A 22,426-nucleotide genomic window follows, 5' to 3' on the forward strand; every position below is an offset into this window, starting at 1 on the left:
ATCTTCATCTTCTTCATCCCTCTTCCTATCTAAATAATTCAACTCCATCACCCCATTTCTTTAGTGTTTCAACATGGGTTTTGCTTTGACTTCGTTCGATTACCAACAGAGTTTCTGTTTAACGTCAATCAATCCGTGGATCACACCAGAAAAGCATCTCTTCCAACTTTTATTTTATGTTTTAAGAATCATATTCGAAATTGAAAAGGGGAGGGGGGGCAAAAGGAGACAGAGAATTACAGATTCCACAAGCTTTTTGCAAATCAGACAATCAGCTGGTTATCCAGAGAAGAAAAAAGGAAAAATGAAACGGAATCATTCACTTTTTCTTGCTTCTATCCTTGCCAGAGGAGAATATTGAGCCCAAACCGAAAAGATTCCCCGAATGAACATTTAGAATAGGGTTTACTTGGACTGCATTACTGTACGAACCATGTACCTTCTTCAATGGAGGTTTCTGATATCCCATTGAAGACGAACAGTGTTGTGAATTTTTTGGCGCGTTTCTATGAGAGCTCTGTTTTTGAGTTACACCGTCCTTTGATAATGTCGTTCGCTTAATATTCGGCGCAGACCCGGTGGAATTGCTTCGTGATAGAAGCGGTAATGGACATAAGCTGCGAGTGTAACCAGAGCCACAGCTACTGCTTCTCTTGAAACCCCAAAATGATTTGAAATTCGAGCTTTGCTTCTCTTCAGAATCACTACTGACGGCGTCCTTGATTTCCTTGGGCGAGCGATCTTTCTTCAAACATTTCTCCGCATTAGAATCGAGCGATTTCGCTCGCGTCAATGGAGGAGAATGATTAGAGAAAGAAGACTGATCGACACGCAGATGTGGCTCTTCCAACCTCTTCTTGATTTCGAGAGGCAAAATTTTTCCGTGAGAGAAAATCTCATCCGCGGAGGAGGATTCCTGATGGGAGCATTCACGAATGCAAAAATCGAAATCGAAACTGGAATTGAAAGCAGAGGAACTGGATCGAGAATTAGGGCGCTGTTCAACGGGAATGGCTTCGGCATGGATGAAATCATGAGAGAATGAAATTCTAGGGCTCAATGCGACAGCGGGAATGTCAGGAGAAACGGCCTCGATCGCCATGGAAATGGGAAAGGAGCATAAACGAAGAATGCGTGAAGAAGAAGAAGAAGAAGAAGAAGAAGAAGAAGAAGAATAAATGGATCGTGAGAAAGAGGAGAGAAGATGAAGAGCATTGAAAACCGACCAAATTAAGAGATTCAGAGAGATGATTGGAGTTTAATAAGAACCAGCCATGGAGGAATTTCTCCAACCAAGAAATTAAATGGAAAATATCATTTTCAAATAAATAAATAAATAAATAAATAAATAATTTAATATAAGTATAAGATCTAAAGTTGACCTATGTCCATGATGCGATGTATTTTTTCATAAAAGGGTTTCCCGGAAGTCACTTGATAGAGTTAAATCATGGAATAATAATAATGTTCTGATGAATGCATTAGTGGGTTGGATTATGCTCTATTCAATTATATTTACTACTCTATCATATGTTTCAAAATATTCATATCACATTAATATATAAAATAAAGTATCCAACCATATATATATATTTTAAATTAAAGTTAAATTATTTTCGTCAATTTCAAACTAATCAGTTAGATACCAACTTGGTGGTNTTGATAGAGTTAAATCATGGAATAATAATAATGTTACGATGAATGCATTAGTGGGTTGGATTATGCTCTATTCAATTATATTTACTACTCAATCATATGTTTTAAAATATTAATACCACATTAATATATAAAATAAACTATCCAACTATATATATATATATATATACTCAAAGTCAATTTCAAACTAATCAATTAGATATCGACTTGGTTGTTTTGAAATTAATGTGATATAATTGAATTTGAAAGTCGTGAGTTTCATTTCTTTTTAAGTATTTGTCGATTCTTAGTCTAATCTATAATAATTGATATATATCTATATAACATCGAGGGCGATCAAGGGCGAGTGAGAAGAGATTGTTTTGAAGAATGGACCCTTCAACAGCTCAAATGCCTTTTTCTTCCTTTTTTTTCTTTTTAATGTTACCACTTTTTGTCCCAAAGCCACCCCTTTAATTTCACACCATATTTTCCTTTCAAACCAAAACAATAAAAAATAATTGAAAATAATTGTGACTTTTCATACATTATTAAAAGATAATAAAAGAAAAAAAAAAAGATTATTTGTTTGAAAACGAAAATTGTTTTACTTTCAGAATTTGTAGAATATATTGAATTAAAGTAGGCCATAAAATAATGAAATATACTCTTTTTTAAAAAGAAAAAAAAAAGAAAAAAAAATATACTCTTTTTTTTATAAATAATTATTCACATTATATTTAACATTATTAAAAATATTTATTTCTTATATGATATTAGTATAAAATATAAAATTAGTTTATAGGATTGAGTGAGGCTCTTTTATTTGGGTGTCACAATTAAATAATTAATAATTAATAACTAAGATTGATATGTTGGGGAGTNGTTTATTTTTTTTATATGATATTTATTTAACATTATTGGTATCATTTTATTGTTAGGATCACTCTCATTCGAATGTAGTATCTTTTATTTGGGTGTCACAATTAAATAATTAATTAAGTTATAATTTGAAAACAAATTAAAAAGGAAGCGTAAGATTGATATGTTGGGGACTTTAGAAGAAAGGCAGGAGGGTTTGAAGGCAAAGATTGAAATGATATGAAGGCCCCAAAGACATCTTTTTTAATTAAAGCCAAATAATGGACCAAAGGAAAAAGAAATTGGTGAGGAGGCGTGAACTTCAAACAACTTCCATTCTCCCCCTCTCTCTCTCTCTCTCTCTCTCTCTCTTCCTATTTTCTTTTTAATTAAATATTTTTTTTATTTAGTGGGCCTAAAAAACATAAAGCCCAAATATAATGGGCCTGAAGGCCCAATAGGTTTTTGATTTTTCTTAANCTCTCTCTCTCTTCCTATTTTCTTTTTAATTAAATATTTTTTATTTAGTGGGCCTATAAAACATAAGCCCAAATATAGTGGGCCTTAAGGCCCAATAGGTTTTTGATTTTTCTTTAAAAATAAAAAAATAAATGNACTTACTAATCCAAACAAGAATACGACGAAAAAATTGAAAACGAAATATCAGAAATTCCGTCGGAAAAAGCATATGGCGACAGCTATGTCGGCAACAAAAAACACAATTTCGGGCAATGGAGAAATTTCCGGTACACCTTCATATTTACTCCGATTTATTTTTATAAATAATTATTCACATTATATTTAACATTATTAAAAATATTTATTTTTTATATGATATTACTATAAAATATAAAATTAGTTTATTTTTTTTATATGATATTTATTTAACATTATTGGTATCATTTTATTGTTAGGATCACTCTCATTCGAATGTAGTATCTTTTATTTGGGTGTCACAATTAAATAATTAATTAAGTTATAATTTGAAAACAAATTAAAAAGGAAGCGTAAGATTGATATGTTGGGGACTTTAGAAGAAAGGCAGGAGGGTTTGAAGGCAAAGATTGAAATGATATGAAGGCCCCAAAGACATCTTTTTTAATTAAAGCCAAATAATGGACCAAAGGAAAAAGAAATTGGTGAGGAGGCGTGAACTTCAAACAACTTCCATTCTCCCCCTCTCTCTCTCTCTCTCTCTCTCTCTCTTCCTATTTTCTTTTTAATTAAATATTTTTTTTATTTAGTGGGCCTAAAAAACATAAAGCCCAAATATAATGGGCCTGAAGGCCCAATAGGTTTTTGATTTTTCTTAAAAAATAAAAAAAAATAAAAAAAGAAAAAAAGAAAAGAAAAGAATAATTCAGTTTTTGAATTGGCCGCGTCTTGGTGGTTAAACCACTTGGGATTATAGAGTAGAAAAGGACAAGGATTCTCCAAAAACTCAATTGACCAATCACCAGAGTCTCCTTCGTCGCCCAGGCAACTTCCAATTTTCAAAACTTTGTTCATCCTTTCCAAATATATTCCCAATTCTCTCGCCATTGGTTCTTTGACGTTTCAACGATCTTCCTGAACAAAGTGGACGCCAACGTTCCTCCTCCTACAGTTTTGAATCGTTTCTTTGCCTGAGGAGCTCCAGCATTTGTCCTGTGGAAGAGTTTCTGCTTGATCGAGCAAAAGGCTGAACGATAGAATGAGCACGCCGAATTGGGAGCTGAGGAATTGCTGTCAGCATGAGCAGGTTGTGTTCTTAGTTACGCTTGGGGTGTTCACCGTTGTGATCCTCGCGGTAAGCTTCGTTGCGTTCTATCTTTTTTTTTTTCTTTCAGCTTGTTTTTCAGTTCTAGGTTTCTATGATTCTTGGAATTAGGATAGCTCTTTAAGTTCGTAATTTATGAAATTCATGATGCCTCTTCCCTGTTATCTAATCGCCCTTGAAATTGCGTTTTCCTCTGATCCTTGAAATTGCGTTTTCCTCTGATCTAAAATCTATTTGAACTTAGCATGGTACAATTATGTAGGTAGTCAAGTATTTGAAGAGTTAAAATTGGGGATGGACAGAGAAAGAGAGAGATCTTAGGTTCTCATTATATCTCTATCTGTATTCTCAGCCTTCCCAGCCAACTGCGGACAGATCGGAACAATAGACTTGAACTCAATGCAGGGATTAAATTTCCGAAGAACTCAATTTCCTTCATGTTTTACTAGAGTCGTTGTTTGACATATTCCTACCTCTCAACTTCTTCTTCTTTAAATGAAATTAGATATCTGACTTAGTTGAAGAGCATAGGAACTTGATCGAGCTTCCCATGAGTGTAGGCTGTGTCTAAAAATAGTCGCTTTTGGATTCTGATAAGAAAAAGTAGAGAGGTTTTCTTGAATATACTTGAGGTGGAATCCTTATTGTGCATCAGCTGAGAAAGCTTTACTTTTGCCTTTATTATTTGCTCAACGAATATTGATTTTGCCCCTTTGAATGTGACAGCTATGGAGGACATTTATAATCACTCCTTTCAAGCTCATTACTGTTTTCCTGCACGAAGCAAGCCATGCAATAGCTTGCAAGCTTACCTGTGGTGAGGTATAAGTTTTTGCTTCACTTCTATTTTCTGTGGTAATTGAAAAGAGCATCTTGCTTTTGCATTATTATATTTTCTTTTATTATAAGCAATATCATATTTCTACTCCAATTGAAGGTTTTTCCAACTGTGTACGCCTTTACGGTAATACTTGTAGGACATATTGAAAAAAACACGATGTTCTCTGCATATTTCTTATTGAGTTTACCGATGTGGTTTATTTTTTTAGCTTCCTTACGAAGGCTGCTGAAATTAGGGTTGATGTTAAAACAACTTTTTCTGGACCATTTCGAAACCCAGTCCTAGATTTATTTGTTAGATGTCTTCCCTGTAATCTCAAGTGAAAATTATGCTGCAAGCCTGCAATCTTCCCTCCCCCCTCCTTGAAGAATATATATATGTTTTCTAATAGTAAGACTGGGTAAGTTAATGATCTAAGATCCATAAGCTATCCATGAGAGTTGGCTTTATCAATCAATCTGTTAAAAGTAGTTTATTAACGGACATTACTCTCTTTTGTAACATTATACGTGCTTCGTGTGTCAGTTATTCCCAACTTGTTTTATGAATTGTGTTTAGTTTCATTATATGGAAGGCTAAAGGTAAGACTCATAAAGATGTGTATCTGGTGTTCTTTATCAATAAGATTCTTCGGATGCCACTAAATGTACGATATGAGTCTGTTATCAGGACCACTGGGATATCCGTGCATTCCAATCTTTTTTATCTGCTTTTTCAGTCTTTTCTTGCGTCTGTAATTTTTTGGGTTTGAGGATCTTTGATGTCATTTTCTTACCTTAAATACAAGGCCTCTTCACTGCTAGGTTGTGTTCTATGCTCACTGCTATGCCAAAGTTATCTATTCTATCAATTACCCTCGTGTGGATATCTTGGTAGTTCATGAAACCCTTAAATAGTGATCTGCTGCTATTAAGTTCAATTTTTGAAGTCATTATGCTATCCCTTTAAAGATATCCATGGCTTGGGATTAATGCACCCAGAGGAAGTTGATATAACCAGTTTATATGCAGGTGGAAGGAATCCAGGTTCATGCAAATGAGGGAGGGTTAACTCAAACACGCGGTGGTGCATATTGGCTGATTTTGCCTGCAGGATGTAATTCTCTTATTTTACTTCTTTTCTATTCCCTGATAAGCAATATGATTATCAGCGGATCGTGTTTTAAAATTGAGTGTGCATGCATTCATCCATTAATTCAGCATGTAACGACGTATCAAAATTTTAATTTGCAACTATGGGAACTAGGAAGTGTTATCATATATGCTTTTCCATAGTTCGCGTTATTTTTTCCAGTGTAAAATTTATTTTTTGTGGAACCACTAATTTTTTTTTATTTTTTTATTATTCTTTCACTTCAACCTAGATCTTGGATCATCATTTTGGGGCATGGCTATGATTCTCGCATCAACCAATCTTCTCACTGCAAGAATTGCAGCGGGTTGTTTGGGTTTAGCCCTTCTTGTTGTACTCTTCATTGCAAAAAATGTAAGGAAAAAAAATGATTGAGAAATAATTTTGCCATACATTATTTATCATTATCAATTTCTATTAGTGAATTTCAATTTCTAACTTCATTGCTGTACTTTTGACAGTGGACGCTTAGAGGACTATGCGTTGGTAAGTGTTCCAATGATCTTTACGTAGGAATTAAAGTTTAAATTAGATCACTTTCGTTGCTCTCAATATTGACATTCACCAATTAAATACCTCAGGGTTTATTATTTTCCTTGCGGTGGTTTGGGTTCTACAAGAAACGACTACAGTTCGCATACTTCGTTATGTCATTCTTTTCATTGGTATATATCTTTCCTGTGATAGCCGTTTTATTTCTGTGAATGAATATAATTTATCATTTATCAAGTTACATGTCTTTTCCTTACTGGATAAAGAAGGGCTGCTTACTTTTACATTGATGTTTTGTAGGTGTGATGAACAGTTTGTTTTCGGTTTACGGTACATCAAAATCTCTCTATCAATATAACAACATTACTAGAAAGCTAAAATTTCAGTGCTTAAAAATCACATGATTTATCGTAAACCATGCAGATATTTATGATGATTTGATTTCACGAAGAGTCAATTCGAGCGATGCTGAGAAGTTTGCAGAACTATGTCCATGCCCTTGTAATGGAATTGGATGGGGAGTCATTTGGTAACATCTCAATCTTTTATGGATAACATTCACAGACCTAGATACCTAAATATGCACAAGAAATGATGGGAAATGGGATATTTTCTAAAAAAGTATTTTTTGAGTATAATAGTATTTTTTTTATTTTGGATCATATCATTATGAAAGATTAATATGTCAAGATGCCTCGGAGATTGCTTATAGTTCCCTACTCATCTATCTCCTGATTTGATGATCATTTTTGCAGGGGAATGATATCATTTATCTTCCTATGTGCATCTATCTATCTCAGTCTTGTCATCCTATCTTAAGGTACATCAAAGTCTTCAGCCTATTGATTTCAACTCTCTCAATCATGATTTTAACATTCAATATCTCGATTCACATTCATGATCGTACTTGTAAAATAAACTTGTCATATTGCAGTTTCAATAATTGGTTGCAAAATCCACATCACTTTCCTAGTTCAACAAATTTTATGAACTAAATTAAATGTCAATGTTAAAAATTTAATGGGCATGGTATCACAAGGGTTAGCTCTTGAGATTAATAAACGTTTAAGAAATGTTTCTTTTTAGTTCAACATATAGGATGAGAGTTCAAACTTCTGAAAATATTATACACTTCAAACAAGAATATTCACCATTTTAATTTTAAACTTCAATTGCATTTTCAGGTTCAAAATTTGAGTTCTGATTTTTGGTGGACACTTCAGATTGCTCAAACTCATGTTGGACTGGCATGGCGTATCAGCAAGCCACTATACTTCTCCCTTTTGCACCCTTTGGAGAAACCTCAGCTCGTTTGTTCTAACCATGCGGACTTCCAGCCTTGAAATTTTACATATTTTATGTACAAAATTCAAGTAACATATTCTTTATTCCATTGTTTTTCAAAATTAAATTACTGGATACATCTGCAGTCGTGCAGTGTCTGATTGTTTGTTATTTGAATTTTGGTTAAATTACAATTCTAATTAGGCTTTTATTATTGATTTTAACTTTTCTTTTATCCTTAGTTTATAAGCAACAAGATCCTCTTTAGACCAGTAATGAACTATCTGTAAATAAATATTTTGGCAACATATGTGAGAGTTGTTCCCTACCGTGAAGCTACAAACACTAAGTACACTTAGAAAATAACCTTCAACTGTAGCTGTGAACAAAGCTTCAGCGTGCTAAGAACGCGTCAACCTTACCATTTGTAGTCCTTGAAAGAAACTTCATGCAAATAGGAGGCTTAACTCCAGCCAGAGCAAGGATGGAGCTGGGCAGTGTCCATATTCCATCTCCACATATCAGACCCGAGGCCACCGCAGGTGCGAAAGCCTCGGCCTTGGCCTTGTTTATCTTTTCCCACACGAACAATATCAGGCTTCCAAGGCACATGTCAATGGCGAAATATGAGCCTATATAGAACGGAATCGCCATTGCCATTGGTATCGGGATAAACTGTCTGATCTTCTTCCCTGACAAGTCTCTTATCAAATTTATCACGACGGCCGCCGCAAAAAACCCATAGCATAGGGTGAGACAGTTCTTTGGGAGGCTAGAGAAGCCCTCGACTGCAAGAAGAGCCATGTTACGGTAGACTGTTGCGAAAGGCGCTGGATAAGTACTATCAGGTCGTCCAAGGTCATCAAATGCCTTGTAGAACAGCCAAAACACACAAGGAGATATGACGCATCCCATGGCAGTGCCTATTACCTGGCTCACGAACATAGACCGTGGTGAAGATAGTGTCATGTATCCAGTCTTGAAATCCTGCATCAGATCTGATGCTGTAGAGACAATGTTCATCATTACTCCGCAAGCTGCTAAGCCTGCAACAACTCCACCATGCGAAGCACCAGCCCATGCTCCGATCGTGAAGATGGCAAGCTTTCCATAGGTAGATGCAAGGGACCAATCCGTCAACCCAGCACCATAAGCATTGCAGAAAGCTAGCACTGGTGCAATCACGTAGATGACAAGTATGTAATACCATTTCAGCTGAGAAAAGATATGTGGCAATGTGGCTATGGATACGGCTGCAATCACAACATATCCTCCAACGGAAAACCAGGAGGGAATCTGATCTTTGAGGAAGAGTTGAGTCCTCCGTTTGTCATCGAACGTAACATCGGAGGTCGAAGGAGCGGAAGCATCCGAGACTGGGATTACATCTTTCTTTTTCAACTGGCGGTGCAACCCTATAAGAGTTGTTGCCAACACCTTTACAAAGTTGTAACACCCATCACCCAGAATCAAGGCAATGGAGACAAACACCTAAAGCCACAAACAGAATTACTAAGAACATTAATGGTACGAGGTTTCAGAAATCTAAGGCAGCTGGAAGCATTTTTTTACCTTGTAGCCTTGAAGGCCATGAAAGCTGGAGGGGGAAAGCTCAGCACTGTACCAATCTCCTTTTCTTTTCTCGATGAGAGGCCACATTAATCCCCATGAAAGAATTCCTCCAAGCAACACAGATATGTTAATGATGTACGGACAAATCATTCCTACTCCAACATATGTGGCAGAGAAATCGAAATAAAATCTGCAGCAACAAATGTGTGTATTATGTTAAGTAAAGCTGTCGAACGGTGTATGAATTGATAGCTAGGAGGGGGTATGTATAAAAGTGGTGTACTACTTGTATTGGTAAGCTTTGAGGCCAAATGTTGGGAAATTGACAAAACCACAGTCATCTCCCGCAGTGAAGAACCATTGGAAGAAGCCCCACAAGAAGCTGAAGGAGAAGAACTTTCCAAGCATTCTCACTTGCTTCCTGCAACGCACAGAATGCACCAAAAGCTATAAACCATACAAAAGATTGGTTCAAAAAGAGTGTCACTTGGGTATTCAAAAGTAGTGTAAAGAGTCTCACTTGGCCAACTTTGCTCCTCGAGGAGTGTGGAAACTGTTGATGAGATGTGATGTGGCTGTACCACTTGGATAGGTCAACTTGAAATCTATGATCATTATCTGAAACATTCAAAAGTGAAAGCAAGCCCATGTGGGTCCTCCCTGAATGCTAAAACTTCTCTTTTAAATTTGAATATACCTTTCTTAGAGGCACCACCGAGAAGAGGCCGATGAAGCTGACGATGAAAAGGAAACCAATAATCCATCCTAATGAAGGGTTCTTGAAGTCATTCACATCCGCCGATGCTAGTTTGCTGATGCGCTGACTCAGTCCAAATAGATAGCTCCCAAAGCCTCCTGTTCAGTTTCCAACAACATCAAATACATATCAACACTCGCATCAAATGCTTAATAATGTTGAGATTCTCTATGTTGGATGATGGAAGTCCCACATCGACTAATTTAGGGAATGATCATGGGTTTATAAGTGAGGAATGCTAACTCCATCGGCATGAGGCCTTTTGGGGAAGCCCAAAGCAAAGCCATGAGAGCTTATGCTCAAAGTGGACAATATCATACCATTGTGGAGAGTCGTGTTCGTCTAACACTCTATTCAAATAGGTTCATAGTTTCCACTATTCTTCTTGAAATATTCATTAATATCAAATGCTTAATAATGCACTAAAAAAAAGATCAATATTGATTTTGTAAATTCAAGATGTTTCTTATACATTTCAGTTTCCTGGTTGTAACAGGTAAAGCCAAGAGAAACGGCCTAAATCTTTGCGTCCTTTTGTATCGCTGAGGTCAGCAAATGTGTTCCATCCGAATAGGGTCATGTTTGGCAAGTCGATTATTTTCTTTAGAGGAAAAAGAAAAACTTTTTTTTTTTTTCTACAAGTCCTTTTTCGCGGCTGGTTCTTCAATATCTTACTCACCATGACTACAAGATTCCTCCAGGAAAAAAAAAAAAGAATCTTTTATAAAGAGAATATTTTATATAAAGCAAGCCAACTGTTCATTGATCTATCTGGTTTCAACTTTATCTGTTAAAAGTATTCAGCTAATCCCGAGATATCAAGAGAAAAAGAAAAATAAAGAACACCGTGCAATACTTGCAGAATTTCCGCAATACGAGGTAGGCAGCTTTCCCAAAAATAATTCATGGATTTTTTTCTTCAGTTACATCCTTATGGTTCCCTAAATAAATAATAAAACGTTAAATTCATTTTTCACACCATTTCTGTCTCAGAGACCTCACATATGTTGAAAAGGAGAGGACAATATAGACTATTTTAAATCTTGAGAAGTGGTTGAAAGAAAAACTAAAGAAGATAATATTTGCTTAGGAGTGGGCTTCAATCATTACAATAATGGTATCAGGTGGTGGGATGGATTGCACCCTGATTGGAAAAGGGAATGAAGCAAGACCATTCATGGTTAATAAGCTAAAGCTGGTTAATAAGCTAAAGCTAATAATATCTAAAGTGTAACTTTAACCAGCTGTAAAAATTGTTTTCAAGAGTGATTTTCTTTTATTTTTAATTTTAAAATTTCTATTTTTTCAAAATTAATTGATAATAGATATATATATATATGTACTAAAAAAATAGATAATATAAATACATGGTAATTTGCATTTTTCTAATAAAAGAACATATTCAAAACATTAAGGAAACAATTTTTTTATTTTTTAATTTCAAGACCTCTTTTAATATTTCTTTTGGTTTAATATTTAAATTTTAAAGCTAATATTTTTTAGCTTTTTTATAGTTACCGGATGGGTATTATTAAAATGGAGGTCAATATCGTATAAATATTTCAATATGAATTCCGTTAGCCCTTAAAAAAATAATTTATTTGATATTTTTTTAATACTATTATTTAAAAAATTGTATTTGTATAGTCAAAGTCAAGTGGCAGTTTAAGCACTTAGAATAATTTTTAAAAAATTAATTAAAACAGTAAGTTATATTAAATAATATTTCCATAAAAGCAAAAAATGAAGATAGATAACTATGAAATTTTTTCTGAAAAAAAAAAAGAAAAAAAAAAAAGAAAATCATAGCCGCCGCGCAATTTGTGTTGAAGAAGTTGATCAAATCGAAACCCTAAGGAATAGAAAAAAGAAAAGTGGAGGTAAGATCGAAGGTACATACCGCTGAAGGCGATGCCGGAGGAAGCGACAACACAAGTCTGAATCACGGTGTTCTCCTGGCGAGTGAAAGGCTGCTTCAGGAAACCGGATTTCTCCAGAAATTTGGTCCATGTCTTCACGAAGAAGAAGCCGAGAAGTCCGGCGGAGACATTGAGCGAAGGAATAATACCGGTGGTCAAGTTAAGCTTCATGACGATGAAAGTGAACAAGACGCTGAGTACAAAGCTCACAACGAACGCTCTCACCGTCAGCTGTTTGCGCCACGACGGAACTTCTTGCGCTTCGAAAATCTTCTCCACCGACATCAATTCCTCCGCCATTAATCCTTCATCACCTCTCTCTCTCTTCGCCTTCTGGTTCGGATCCAACTCGCCGTACTTCTCCTCCGCCTCCTCCTCCTCGAAACCTCTCTCTCTCCCGTTCCGATCCATCTGAGAGTGGAAGAGATGATCGTGAAGATAGTGGATCTGGCAATTGGTTCGGGTATTTATGAAGATTCTACCGCCAATTCCTTAAATTAGGGCATTAGACAGGCTGTTAGATGTGGGGCCAAGGTAGTGGAAACGGGAAGAGTGTTATGGAAATAAGATGGTGGGAAGGGAAGAGAGAGCGACGAAAATGGTGATGATGATACAGAAAAGCGTTGACTTGGAAATGGAATATGAAACAGACGCCAAACCAGCGATGATTTGAAGATTGATTTGGAATTTTGGACAATTTAAAAATTGGGTTCAACAGATGAGGTGGGAAAGAATTTTATATTTATTTATTTATTTATTGGAATTTTTACTTTTCACTCCAAATCTTTGACTGTTTCCCCCCTTTTTAAAAAAAAATATATATATATATTCTAATTCTTTTTTCATTTTTCACATTTATGGATTAACACTATTATTATTATAAGATGAGTTATAATCTTTGTTTAAGGGAAAAGAAACTTTGGGATGCGAATTTCATTAAAATAAAAACATGTTTAGTTCTGGAAAGGAATGGATTAACATTACATGTAAAAGATATGATTATGGTTTCAAAGTCTAACTTCCAATCCACACTGCTTTTAAATTCCAGCAATATGGTCTGAGATATTTTAAGTGGGTTTCACTTTCATTCAACCTATTCTCATAATTATTTTTAATATATTTTTTTTTAATTTAAATGACAAAATGGTTTATATTTAAAAATTAAAACTAATTAATCTCCAGCTAATCCATCTAAATATGTAACTCAAATTTTTTAAGATAAAAGTTTTAGTTTTTTTTTACCTCTTCTCTTGCTTTTTAATTAATTTTTTTAATTAATTTTGATGGAAGTTAGTTAGATAAGGATAGCTTTCATGACAAAAATACAATGGGAACATATTTTATAGAGGCAAGCTTTTAATACATTACTAATTTTAGATTAAATTAGAATAATTGAAAGCAAACAAACTAAAATGAAATAATTTTTCATTTTTTCAAGAATGATATATAAATTTTCAATTTTCTTAAAAAAGGAAAGAAAAAAAGATGCGTGAGTGGTGACCAAACATATGAAAGAAGTGTGCGACAGATATATAATTTATGGATTATGTAAATCAAATATATAATTTATATGATTATTTTATAATTCAAATATTTGTATCAAATTCTTAAAAGGGTGGCTATAAATCTTTGTTTGATGCATTAAAAAAAAAAATTAGAACAAGTAGGAAAGCAAGTAGTTATAAAAAAAATTGGTTGATATAGGAAATGATTGACTAAATTTGATGGGTCTCCATCTCATGCGTCATGCCCCCTGTTTTCAAATTCTGTTTTCAAATTTGTCTGCTACCTTAGGGCGATGGAATTGAGGTTCAAAATGAGATAGACATCCTCATTCGAAAAAATGGACCACCAAATCGAGAAAATGAAGTATATGATAAATAATGTCATAAGAGATAAGCAAACCAAAGGATTATTGTGTTACACAAGACGATGGTACTTAAATCTAATATATAAAGAAGAGGTCAAACCGCCCTAGATGTTTTCCTATAGAGATTGAAGATTGCACAATAAGATGAATATAAGGTTTACAATCATGGAGTCTTAAAATACTCGAGATAACTTAGTCGAAAAATGATCCATCTTGGATGAAAACTAAATTAAATAAGAAAGATATGTTCATAAAATACGAGCAAATCTCTTTAGAAGAATGTTAGAATTGCACAACAACGCATACACTCAATCTAGATGAACACAAAGAACAGATAAAAAAAAATATAATGAGAATATTGGTTAAAGGATTTATATTAATGACTTCATTGCGAGACAAGGATCTGTATTAATGATTTGAGAGCATTTTAACTTTCTTATTATATATATAGTTTTAACAGATATAACCATATACTGTATAGAACTATCGACCAGAACAGATATAACTTTTTACCTATAGCTACACATTTACCAAATATAACTTTTTACCCATAGCTTTTACTATAAACTGTTTACTATAATATACATTTACCAAATATAACTTTTTACCTGTAGCTTTTTACTCCACATAACTGTTTACTCTAATAGACATTTTTACTCCACATAACTGTTTACTCTAATAGACATTTACCAAATATAACGTTACTATATAAACACAGGCTACTTAACCTAACAGTACACCTAAGTGAACCAGCATCATTAAGCCTCCTTCCTAATCAAGTGAGACCAAAAAGTGAACCAGCCTAGGTGGGTTTAGCCCAAAAAAGTCCACCTAAGTGAGTTGTATGGCGATGTGACCAAAGCCAGTTGACACCCAGCTAGCTCGTAGCTCAACCCAATGAAACTAAAACTAAAGTCACTCAACCCAAGTGGGTGGTAGCCTATTATGTCATGTCAAAACCCTATAATCATATAAAACTATATCAGCAACAGTGTGCCACTCGCCATCTTCTACCATAGGGCTAACCTGTTCATAACAAGTCAGAGATGAGCACCCTATTATAACAAGATACCTGTTGACCAATCAAGTCCCTCATCCACCAGCACATTTGTTCAGTCTAATACAGAACAAATCCAACCAATAACAATATAAACAATCAGACTTGATTCAACCAGATGAGTTACTTTTCCAGACTCTAAGCATTACATTAATAAATGAAGTAAAATTACAAACTATTACTATGTGCAAAATCCATTTAGTTATGTCGTCAGAACTTAAGGAGCACACGAGGATGCAAGATTTCCTCATAGGCCTTAATGGGAAGCATCACTTCCTTAAAGATTTGTTAGCACAAATAGGTGAAGTAAGACTAGTATTACACAGCTCTATGGCCTAGAAACTGGTGTCATCGGCATTGATGAGGACTGATTATAGAAATTGGCATCTGAAGCCTGAAAACTCTGGTAAGAATTTGTTGGTATTGTAAAAGGAGACATCCCAGTCACTGGGGCACCTACATTCGGATAGCCAGGTTTCGCCAGTGGTGGCAATGATTGTGTCATACTGTAACTGAAAGGCATGCTACTTACTGACCCAACATTCTGTGTGAACTGCACTACAGGAGGTAATGGAGGGATCGGCGGGGGAGATGATGATGGGGGAGGAGGAGTGTATTGTTGACTGGTCGATGAGGCATTACGTTGGAGAGACTCCGGGTTTGGGAAGGAAGAGACGGGTGGCTGCTGTGGACTCGGAGGCAATACGTAGGGTGACTGGTCATTTTCAAGTTTGGTCCTCTTCTCAGATGGATAGTCACAAGATAACTCTTTATTTGGATTTCCAATTACACCCTCCGATGCCAGGGAAGATAGGACGTAAGAGAGCATCTGAACCGAGGATGTCGATGCAGTTAGCTTTGCTGCCACGGCAGCAGCAGCAGACTTGCGGGGATCTTCCTCAATAGGTGCAGGTTTTGCAGGAAAAGGTAATGAGGCTGCATACATTACTGGCGCTGATTGTTCTATCTCCCTCGGTACAAGGCCGTGTGGTGCGATTGAGGACTGAGCATCTTTTGAGGCCCCCTCAGTCATAGGTTGCACATTTTCACCATTTAGAAATTGAGGGCAGAGATTCTGAGTTTGTTCCGACCGGGACTGGGAAGCCTGTCAAAATACATACAAGTAAGAAGAGATGACTTGAAACATGTCTGGCAATGCTACTAATTCTTAGGTTTCAGCTGGCAACAGAGATGTTGACCTACCAACTAGAAAGTCAAGCTAAAAAGGATATTCAGTGGAGCTTTGTCTAATTCCCATGGCATTTGGAAGGCTTCCTCTCCCTTTTGAGTACATTTCATTACTTCACTTAAACTCAGTTTTTCTCGCCCCACCCAAAAATAATAACAATAACTACTTTGAACCTTGATGCATTGGATGTTTTATTTCGGTTCGAAAACTCTGATTCAACTGCATCAATTTGGCAGCTGTACTGTAGGATGATCGGAGGGGGGGAAAGGTAAGTCATCAAGAACGTTGGCATCTACAGAAGAAATTGTTTACTAGACTATTTTCAAAAGTAGATCTCATTGGTTGGAGGAGAGAATGAAGCATTCTTTATAAGGGTGTAGAAACCTCTCCCTAGCAAACACGTTTTAAAAACCTTAAGGAGAAGCTCGAAAGGGAAAGCCCAAAGAAGACAATATCTACTAGCGGTAGGCTATGGCTGTTACCGAGGGTACTTGGGCTATGGTACCCAAAACCAACCCATGCTTGCCTGACTTCTTAACTACTCAACTAACATGTTCAGAAACGAAACTCAGGGGCTTTTTAGGGTACATCTTCATTATATTCCTCAAACTCACGAGAGCTGCAAACTGGTTCAATCCATAGAAACAACTATTCCATCTAGACATGGTTATATCCTCAATATGTCAATGAATTTTCCTCCTCAGAAACACAAATATCACAAGATCCAGTTGCTGGGAAAAGACTATTAAAAAAGGAACTCCAATCCATTTTTTAAAGAAGGAAATCGTGATTACAAAACACTTACTGTGGAGCGCACCCTAAGTGAAGGCACTATACAGTGCTAATTCACAAAAGGATTCAATGGGTTTAACTTTATCTTGGAAAACCCATGATTTCTTTCCATCCAATATTAAAAGTTTCCAGCAGAAAGGACCAAACTCTAACAGAAATATTACAATGCAGGAACCAAAGGTCGAACACTTTTCTCTTTTTTACGCCACATACACTAAGCATTTCGAACTTTTGAGCTTTTCCATGAATGTCAGGGCTTCTATGTGAAACCTACCAACCAAATAAAGTTACCTTCTTTCCAATTTTCCTTCCCAGATATGTTCAACTAAAGGCACCAACATAGCTTTGGACAAACACTGAGAAACTAATGGAGAAAGTTGATTTGGAGGGAAGGAATATGGTTCAACTTTGCAATATTTCTAATTTGTTGCAACCTCACCCTTTCATCTCAAAGAGTATGCCTCGGCCGAGACATCCTCTTGGTCCATGTTTAGGACAACGAGAGATAATTTAGACGGACATACAGCGAGTCCAAAAGGTTTTAAAGAAAGATCAAGAAAGCTTTCCCAACATTTTGTTCTCATTAACGCAAAAAATAATTGTGTTGTCCGAATACTTCTGAAAGTTGCTCTCATTGGCTTAATGTATATAAATTTTCCAACAATTAATATACATTAAGCCAATGACACGTCATGGGTTAGCTCGACTATTTAAGCTAAAAACAAAAAACCAGAATTATAAATCGTTCAGCTTTGGTTTCTTAGTTTTTGAAAAACAGAGTTGTTTGGTAACTAATTCAATTCTTTTTAAAATAAATATATTAACAGATTTCTTGACTCATTATCATCCTATGAGAAACTAACTTCTCCTTTTTATTTTTCTTCTTCTTNTTTAGTTATGTCGTCAGAACTTAAGGAGCACACGAGGATGCAAGATTTCCTCATAGGCCTTAATGGGAAGCATCACTTCCTTAAAGATTTGTTAGCACAAATAGGTGAAGTAAGACTAGTATTACACAGCTCTATGGCCTAGAAACTGGTGTCATCGGCATTGATGAGGACTGATTATAGAAATTGGCATCTGAAGCCTGAAAACTCTGGTAAGAATTTGTTGGTATTGTAAAAGGAGACATCCCAGTCACTGGGGCACCTACATTCGGATAGCCAGGTTTCGCCAGTGGTGGCAATGATTGTGTCATACTGTAACTGAAAGGCATGCTACTTACTGACCCAACATTCTGTGTGAACTGCACTACAGGAGGTAATGGAGGGATCGGCGGGGGAGATGATGATGGGGGAGGAGGAGTGTATTGTTGACTGGTCGATGAGGCATTACGTTGGAGAGACTCCGGGTTTGGGAAGGAAGAGACGGGTGGCTGCTGTGGACTCGGAGGCAATACGTAGGGTGACTGGTCATTTTCAAGTTTGGTCCTCTTCTCAGATGGATAGTCACAAGATAACTCTTTATTTGGATTTCCAATTACACCCTCCGATGCCAGGGAAGATAGGACGTAAGAGAGCATCTGAACCGAGGATGTCGATGCAGTTAGCTTTGCTGCCACGGCAGCAGCAGCAGACTTGCGGGGATCTTCCTCAATAGGTGCAGGTTTTGCAGGAAAAGGTAATGAGGCTGCATACATTACTGGCGCTGATTGTTCTATCTCCCTCGGTACAAGGCCGTGTGGTGCGATTGAGGACTGAGCATCTTTTGAGGCCCCCTCAGTCATAGGTTGCACATTTTCACCATTTAGAAATTGAGGGCAGAGATTCTGAGTTTGTTCCGACCGGGACTGGGAAGCCTGTCAAAATACATACAAGTAAGAAGAGATGACTTGAAACATGTCTGGCAATGCTACTAATTCTTAGGTTTCAGCTGGCAACAGAGATGTTGACCTACCAACTAGAAAGTCAAGCTAAAAAGGATATTCAGTGGAGCTTTGTCTAATTCCCATGGCATTTGGAAGGCTTCCTCTCCCTTTTGAGTACATTTCATTACTTCACTTAAACTCAGTTTTTCTCGCCCCACCCAAAAATAATAACAATAACTACTTTGAACCTTGATGCATTGGATGTTTTATTTCGGTTCGAAAACTCTGATTCAACTGCATCAATTTGGCAGCTGTACTGTAGGATGATCGGAGGGGGGGAAAGGTAAGTCATCAAGAACGTTGGCATCTACAGAAGAAATTGTTTACTAGACTATTTTCAAAAGTAGATCTCATTGGTTGGAGGAGAGAATGAAGCATTCTTTATAAGGGTGTAGAAACCTCTCCCTAGCAAACACGTTTTAAAAACCTTAAGGAGAAGCTCGAAAGGGAAAGCCCAAAGAAGACAATATCTACTAGCGGTAGGCTATGGCTGTTACCGAGGGTACTTGGGCTATGGTACCCAAAACCAACCCATGCTTGCCTGACTTCTTAACTACTCAACTAACATGTTCAGAAACGAAACTCAGGGGCTTTTTAGGGTACANCTTCTTAACTACTCAACTAACATGTTCAGAAACGAAACTCAGAGGCTTTTTAGGGTATANCGAAACTCAGGGGCTTTTTAGGGTACATCTTCATTATATTCCTCAAACTCACGAGAGCTGCAAACTGGTTCAATCCATAGAAACAACTATTCCATCTAGACATGGTTATATCCTCAATATGTCAATGAATTTTCCTCCTCAGAAACACAAATATCACAAGATCCAGTTGCTGGGAAAAGACTATTAAAAAAGGAACTCCAATCCATTTTTTAAAGAAGGAAATCGTGATTACAAAACACTTACTGTGGAGCGCACCCTAAGTGAAGGCACTATACAGTGCTAATTCACAAAAGGATTCAATGGGTTTAACTTTATCTTGGAAAACCCATGATTTCTTTCCATCCAATATTAAAAGTTTCCAGCAGAAAGGACCAAACTCTAACAGAAATATTACAATGCAGGAACCAAAGGTCGAACACTTTTCTCTTTTTTACGCCACATACACTAAGCATTTCGAACTTTTGAGCTTTTCCATGAATGTCAGGGCTTCTATGTGAAACCTACCAACCAAATAAAGTTACCTTCTTTCCAATTTTCCTTCCCAGATATGTTCAACTAAAGGCACCAACATAGCTTTGGACAAACACTGAGAAACTAATGGAGAAAGTTGATTTGGAGGGAAGGAATATGGTTCAACTTTGCAATATTTCTAATTTGTTGCAACCTCACCCTTTCATCTCAAAGAGTATGCCTCGGCCGAGACATCCTCTTGGTCCATGTTTAGGACAACGAGAGATAATTTAGACGGACATACAGCGAGTCCAAAAGGTTTTAAAGAAAGATCAAGAAAGCTTTCCCAACATTTTGTTCTCATTAACGCAAAAAATAATTGTGTTGTCCGAATACTTCTGAAAGTTGCTCTCATTGGCTTAATGTATATAAATTTTCCAACAATTAATATACATTAAGCCAATGACACGTCATGGGTTAGCTCGACTATTTAAGCTAAAAACAAAAAACCAGAATTATAAATCGTTCAGCTTTGGTTTCTTAGTTTTTGAAAAACAGAGTTGTTTGGTAACTAATTCAATTCTTTTTAAAATAAATATATTAACAGATTTCTTGACTCATTATCATCCTATGAGAAACTAACTTCTCCTTTTTATTTTTCTTCTTCTTTAAGCTAAGCATAAGGCTCTTTGTAACACTTATACAGTTGCTCTCCAATCCATTAACACAGGGAATGAATTAATTAGCATGATCTTCATCAACTCTAATGCAGTAAAATAGAGGCTTCATAAATAAATTCATGCAATCTTGGGAAGGTAGATACAAGGAATCCCTACATAATTTATATCAACTCGCTCATATTGAATATGGTTCGTCCGACACAAATATGAAAAGCCCATGCCATGGGATCACATTCCCTAGCATTATCAAGGTTTGGTTTGTGAATTTTAAAACGGAAACGAATGACTGGGGATGAGTTTCAACTGGCGACAAGAACAGTTAGTTTCATGTAAAAATTGAACCAACCACACAAAACAACGGAGTTTTCGTATAGGGTTAATCTAAACCAATTAATCATCAAAACAAAAAAGAATCAGCGAGTCCATACTCCAAGGAGTTGTGAAACAGAAATGCAAACCTGAAGTTGATTTCTGACTCGCTCCAATTTGAATTCCTGAATATAAGAAATTTATATTTAAAGATAGAGTTTTAAGGTTTACTTCGAATAATTGTGACCTTGATTTTTCTCCAACAAGATGTCAAAATACCTGTTCTTGAAGAGCCTCTCTCAGATGAGACACGAGACTCGCCCTTGATGTTTCAACTGCTCTTAGTTGTTCAATGCAGTCCCTCAAAATGGTATGATGTCCCCGCAGATCCTCTGCAATTGAAGTTCCATGGTATTGCCCTGTGTAGTTAAAAAAAACTATAAAGCTCCTCCGAAAACGTCTCAACATAATTGAGAACAAGGATCTCTTGGGAATACACAGCACACGAAATTTGCATCATAACTAAGGAGTAAAACCACATAAGAGAAAAGAATGTTCAACAATTTGTAGGCCCCTGTGATAAGAAGGCACCAAAACCTTTTTCCAATTATTCGCGTGCTTAGTTCTTCAAAAACATTTTTTTTTTTTTCTCTCTTCCAGAAACCTTTTTTCCTTTTTGGCGATCTGAGTCTGAGGTGGTCGGATGTCAGGTGGAGGCGGAGGGGAAAAAATGAAAACATTACACCGAAGGTTAATTAGTTCCTGAACTTCAGAACGAATAACAGGAGAGAAATCATACAATACAGAATATGCAGTAAAAATAATTAAGAACGAATAAGCTAAAATAATCAACAATGTACAAGCTAAAGTACCTGAATTGACATCAGCGCCAATTTGTTTGTCCAGTTTCTCAAGATAGCTAATAGAATTGCTGCATCTGCTTAGTACTACATCTTCATCTACCTCACTTCCAAAAACAACTTGGTAACCAGAAACTATTTTATCCAATGACTCGCTGGCTGATTGTTTCTGTTGAAAAGAATAATGAAATAGGTGACTGAAAGAGCACTTGGCCAGACTATTTATGAACATAACTCGGTATTCATGACGGAAGAGCAATATTTTACCAGTTTAGCGCTAACTTGCTTCCCATTTCGGTTACCAGTTTCCGTATGCTTTCCCATTATCTCTTCCTTAAGACTCTGCCCTCGAGATCCAAAAACTTTTCTCTCCTCCCAAATGCCAATCTATGAGTAATATTAAAATGGGTCTAAATAAAACACATATACATATGCT

At 36.2% G+C, this 22,426-nt stretch overlaps 5 protein-coding genes across 6 annotated transcripts; 1 reads left to right on the plus strand and 4 right to left on the minus strand.

Annotated features, from left to right (window-relative positions):
- Nucleotides 1-138: 138 nt before the first annotated feature.
- Nucleotides 139-1,305, minus strand: LOC111781353. The gene has a single exon (XM_023661935.1). The coding sequence runs from the start codon at nt 1,100-1,102 to the stop codon at nt 320-322; it is 783 nt and encodes a 260-aa protein (XP_023517703.1). The 5' UTR covers nt 1,103-1,305; the 3' UTR covers nt 139-319.
- A 2,597-nt stretch (nt 1,306-3,902) lies between these two features.
- Nucleotides 3,903-8,214, plus strand: LOC111781582. Of its 2 annotated transcripts, none has more exons than XM_023662348.1 (10): nt 3,903-4,285; nt 4,982-5,077; nt 6,107-6,191; nt 6,460-6,581; nt 6,689-6,713; nt 6,809-6,892; nt 7,020-7,049; nt 7,143-7,248; nt 7,475-7,539; nt 7,943-8,214. In XM_023662348.1, exons 1-9 carry the CDS (start codon nt 4,190-4,192, stop codon nt 7,536-7,538), a joined length of 708 nt encoding a protein of 235 aa, XP_023518116.1. In that variant the 5' UTR covers nt 3,903-4,189; the 3' UTR covers nt 7,539; nt 7,943-8,214. The 2 variants fall into 2 exon arrangements, with proteins under 2 accessions (XP_023518116.1, XP_023518063.1); XM_023662295.1 differs by having other exon boundaries at nt 3,904-4,285; nt 7,904-8,214.
- Nucleotides 8,215-8,266: 52 nt separating this feature from the next.
- LOC111781433 (probable metal-nicotianamine transporter YSL7) lies at nt 8,267-12,951 on the minus strand. The gene is made up of 6 exons (XM_023662053.1): nt 12,233-12,951; nt 10,273-10,430; nt 10,096-10,193; nt 9,862-9,996; nt 9,576-9,765; nt 8,267-9,494 (listed from the first exon to the last, which is right to left on the minus strand). Exons 1-6 carry the CDS (start codon nt 12,660-12,662, stop codon nt 8,397-8,399), a joined length of 2,109 nt encoding a protein of 702 aa, XP_023517821.1. The 5' UTR covers nt 12,663-12,951; the 3' UTR covers nt 8,267-8,396.
- Nucleotides 12,952-15,301: 2,350 nt separating this feature from the next.
- Nucleotides 15,302-16,764, minus strand: LOC111781732 (histone-lysine N-methyltransferase 2B-like). The gene has a single exon (XM_023662459.1). It carries the CDS (start codon nt 16,209-16,211, stop codon nt 15,507-15,509), a length of 705 nt encoding a protein of 234 aa, XP_023518227.1. The 5' UTR covers nt 16,212-16,764; the 3' UTR covers nt 15,302-15,506.
- Nucleotides 16,765-18,058: 1,294 nt separating this feature from the next.
- Nucleotides 18,059-22,060, minus strand: LOC111781502 (regulation of nuclear pre-mRNA domain-containing protein 1B-like; the record flags this gene model as incomplete). The annotated part of the gene is given in 4 exon segments (XM_023662181.1): nt 18,059-18,957; nt 21,280-21,315; nt 21,410-21,549; nt 22,003-22,060. Coding segments are annotated over 4 exon segments (1,011 nt in total), but the record flags the coding sequence as incomplete, so codon positions are not given.
- Nucleotides 22,061-22,426: the final 366 nt, after the last annotated feature.

This window comes from Cucurbita pepo, chromosome LG01 (assembly GCF_002806865.2).
Source record: "Cucurbita pepo subsp. pepo cultivar mu-cu-16 chromosome LG01, ASM280686v2, whole genome shotgun sequence".
Taxonomy (NCBI): Eukaryota; Viridiplantae; Streptophyta; class Magnoliopsida; order Cucurbitales; family Cucurbitaceae; genus Cucurbita; species Cucurbita pepo.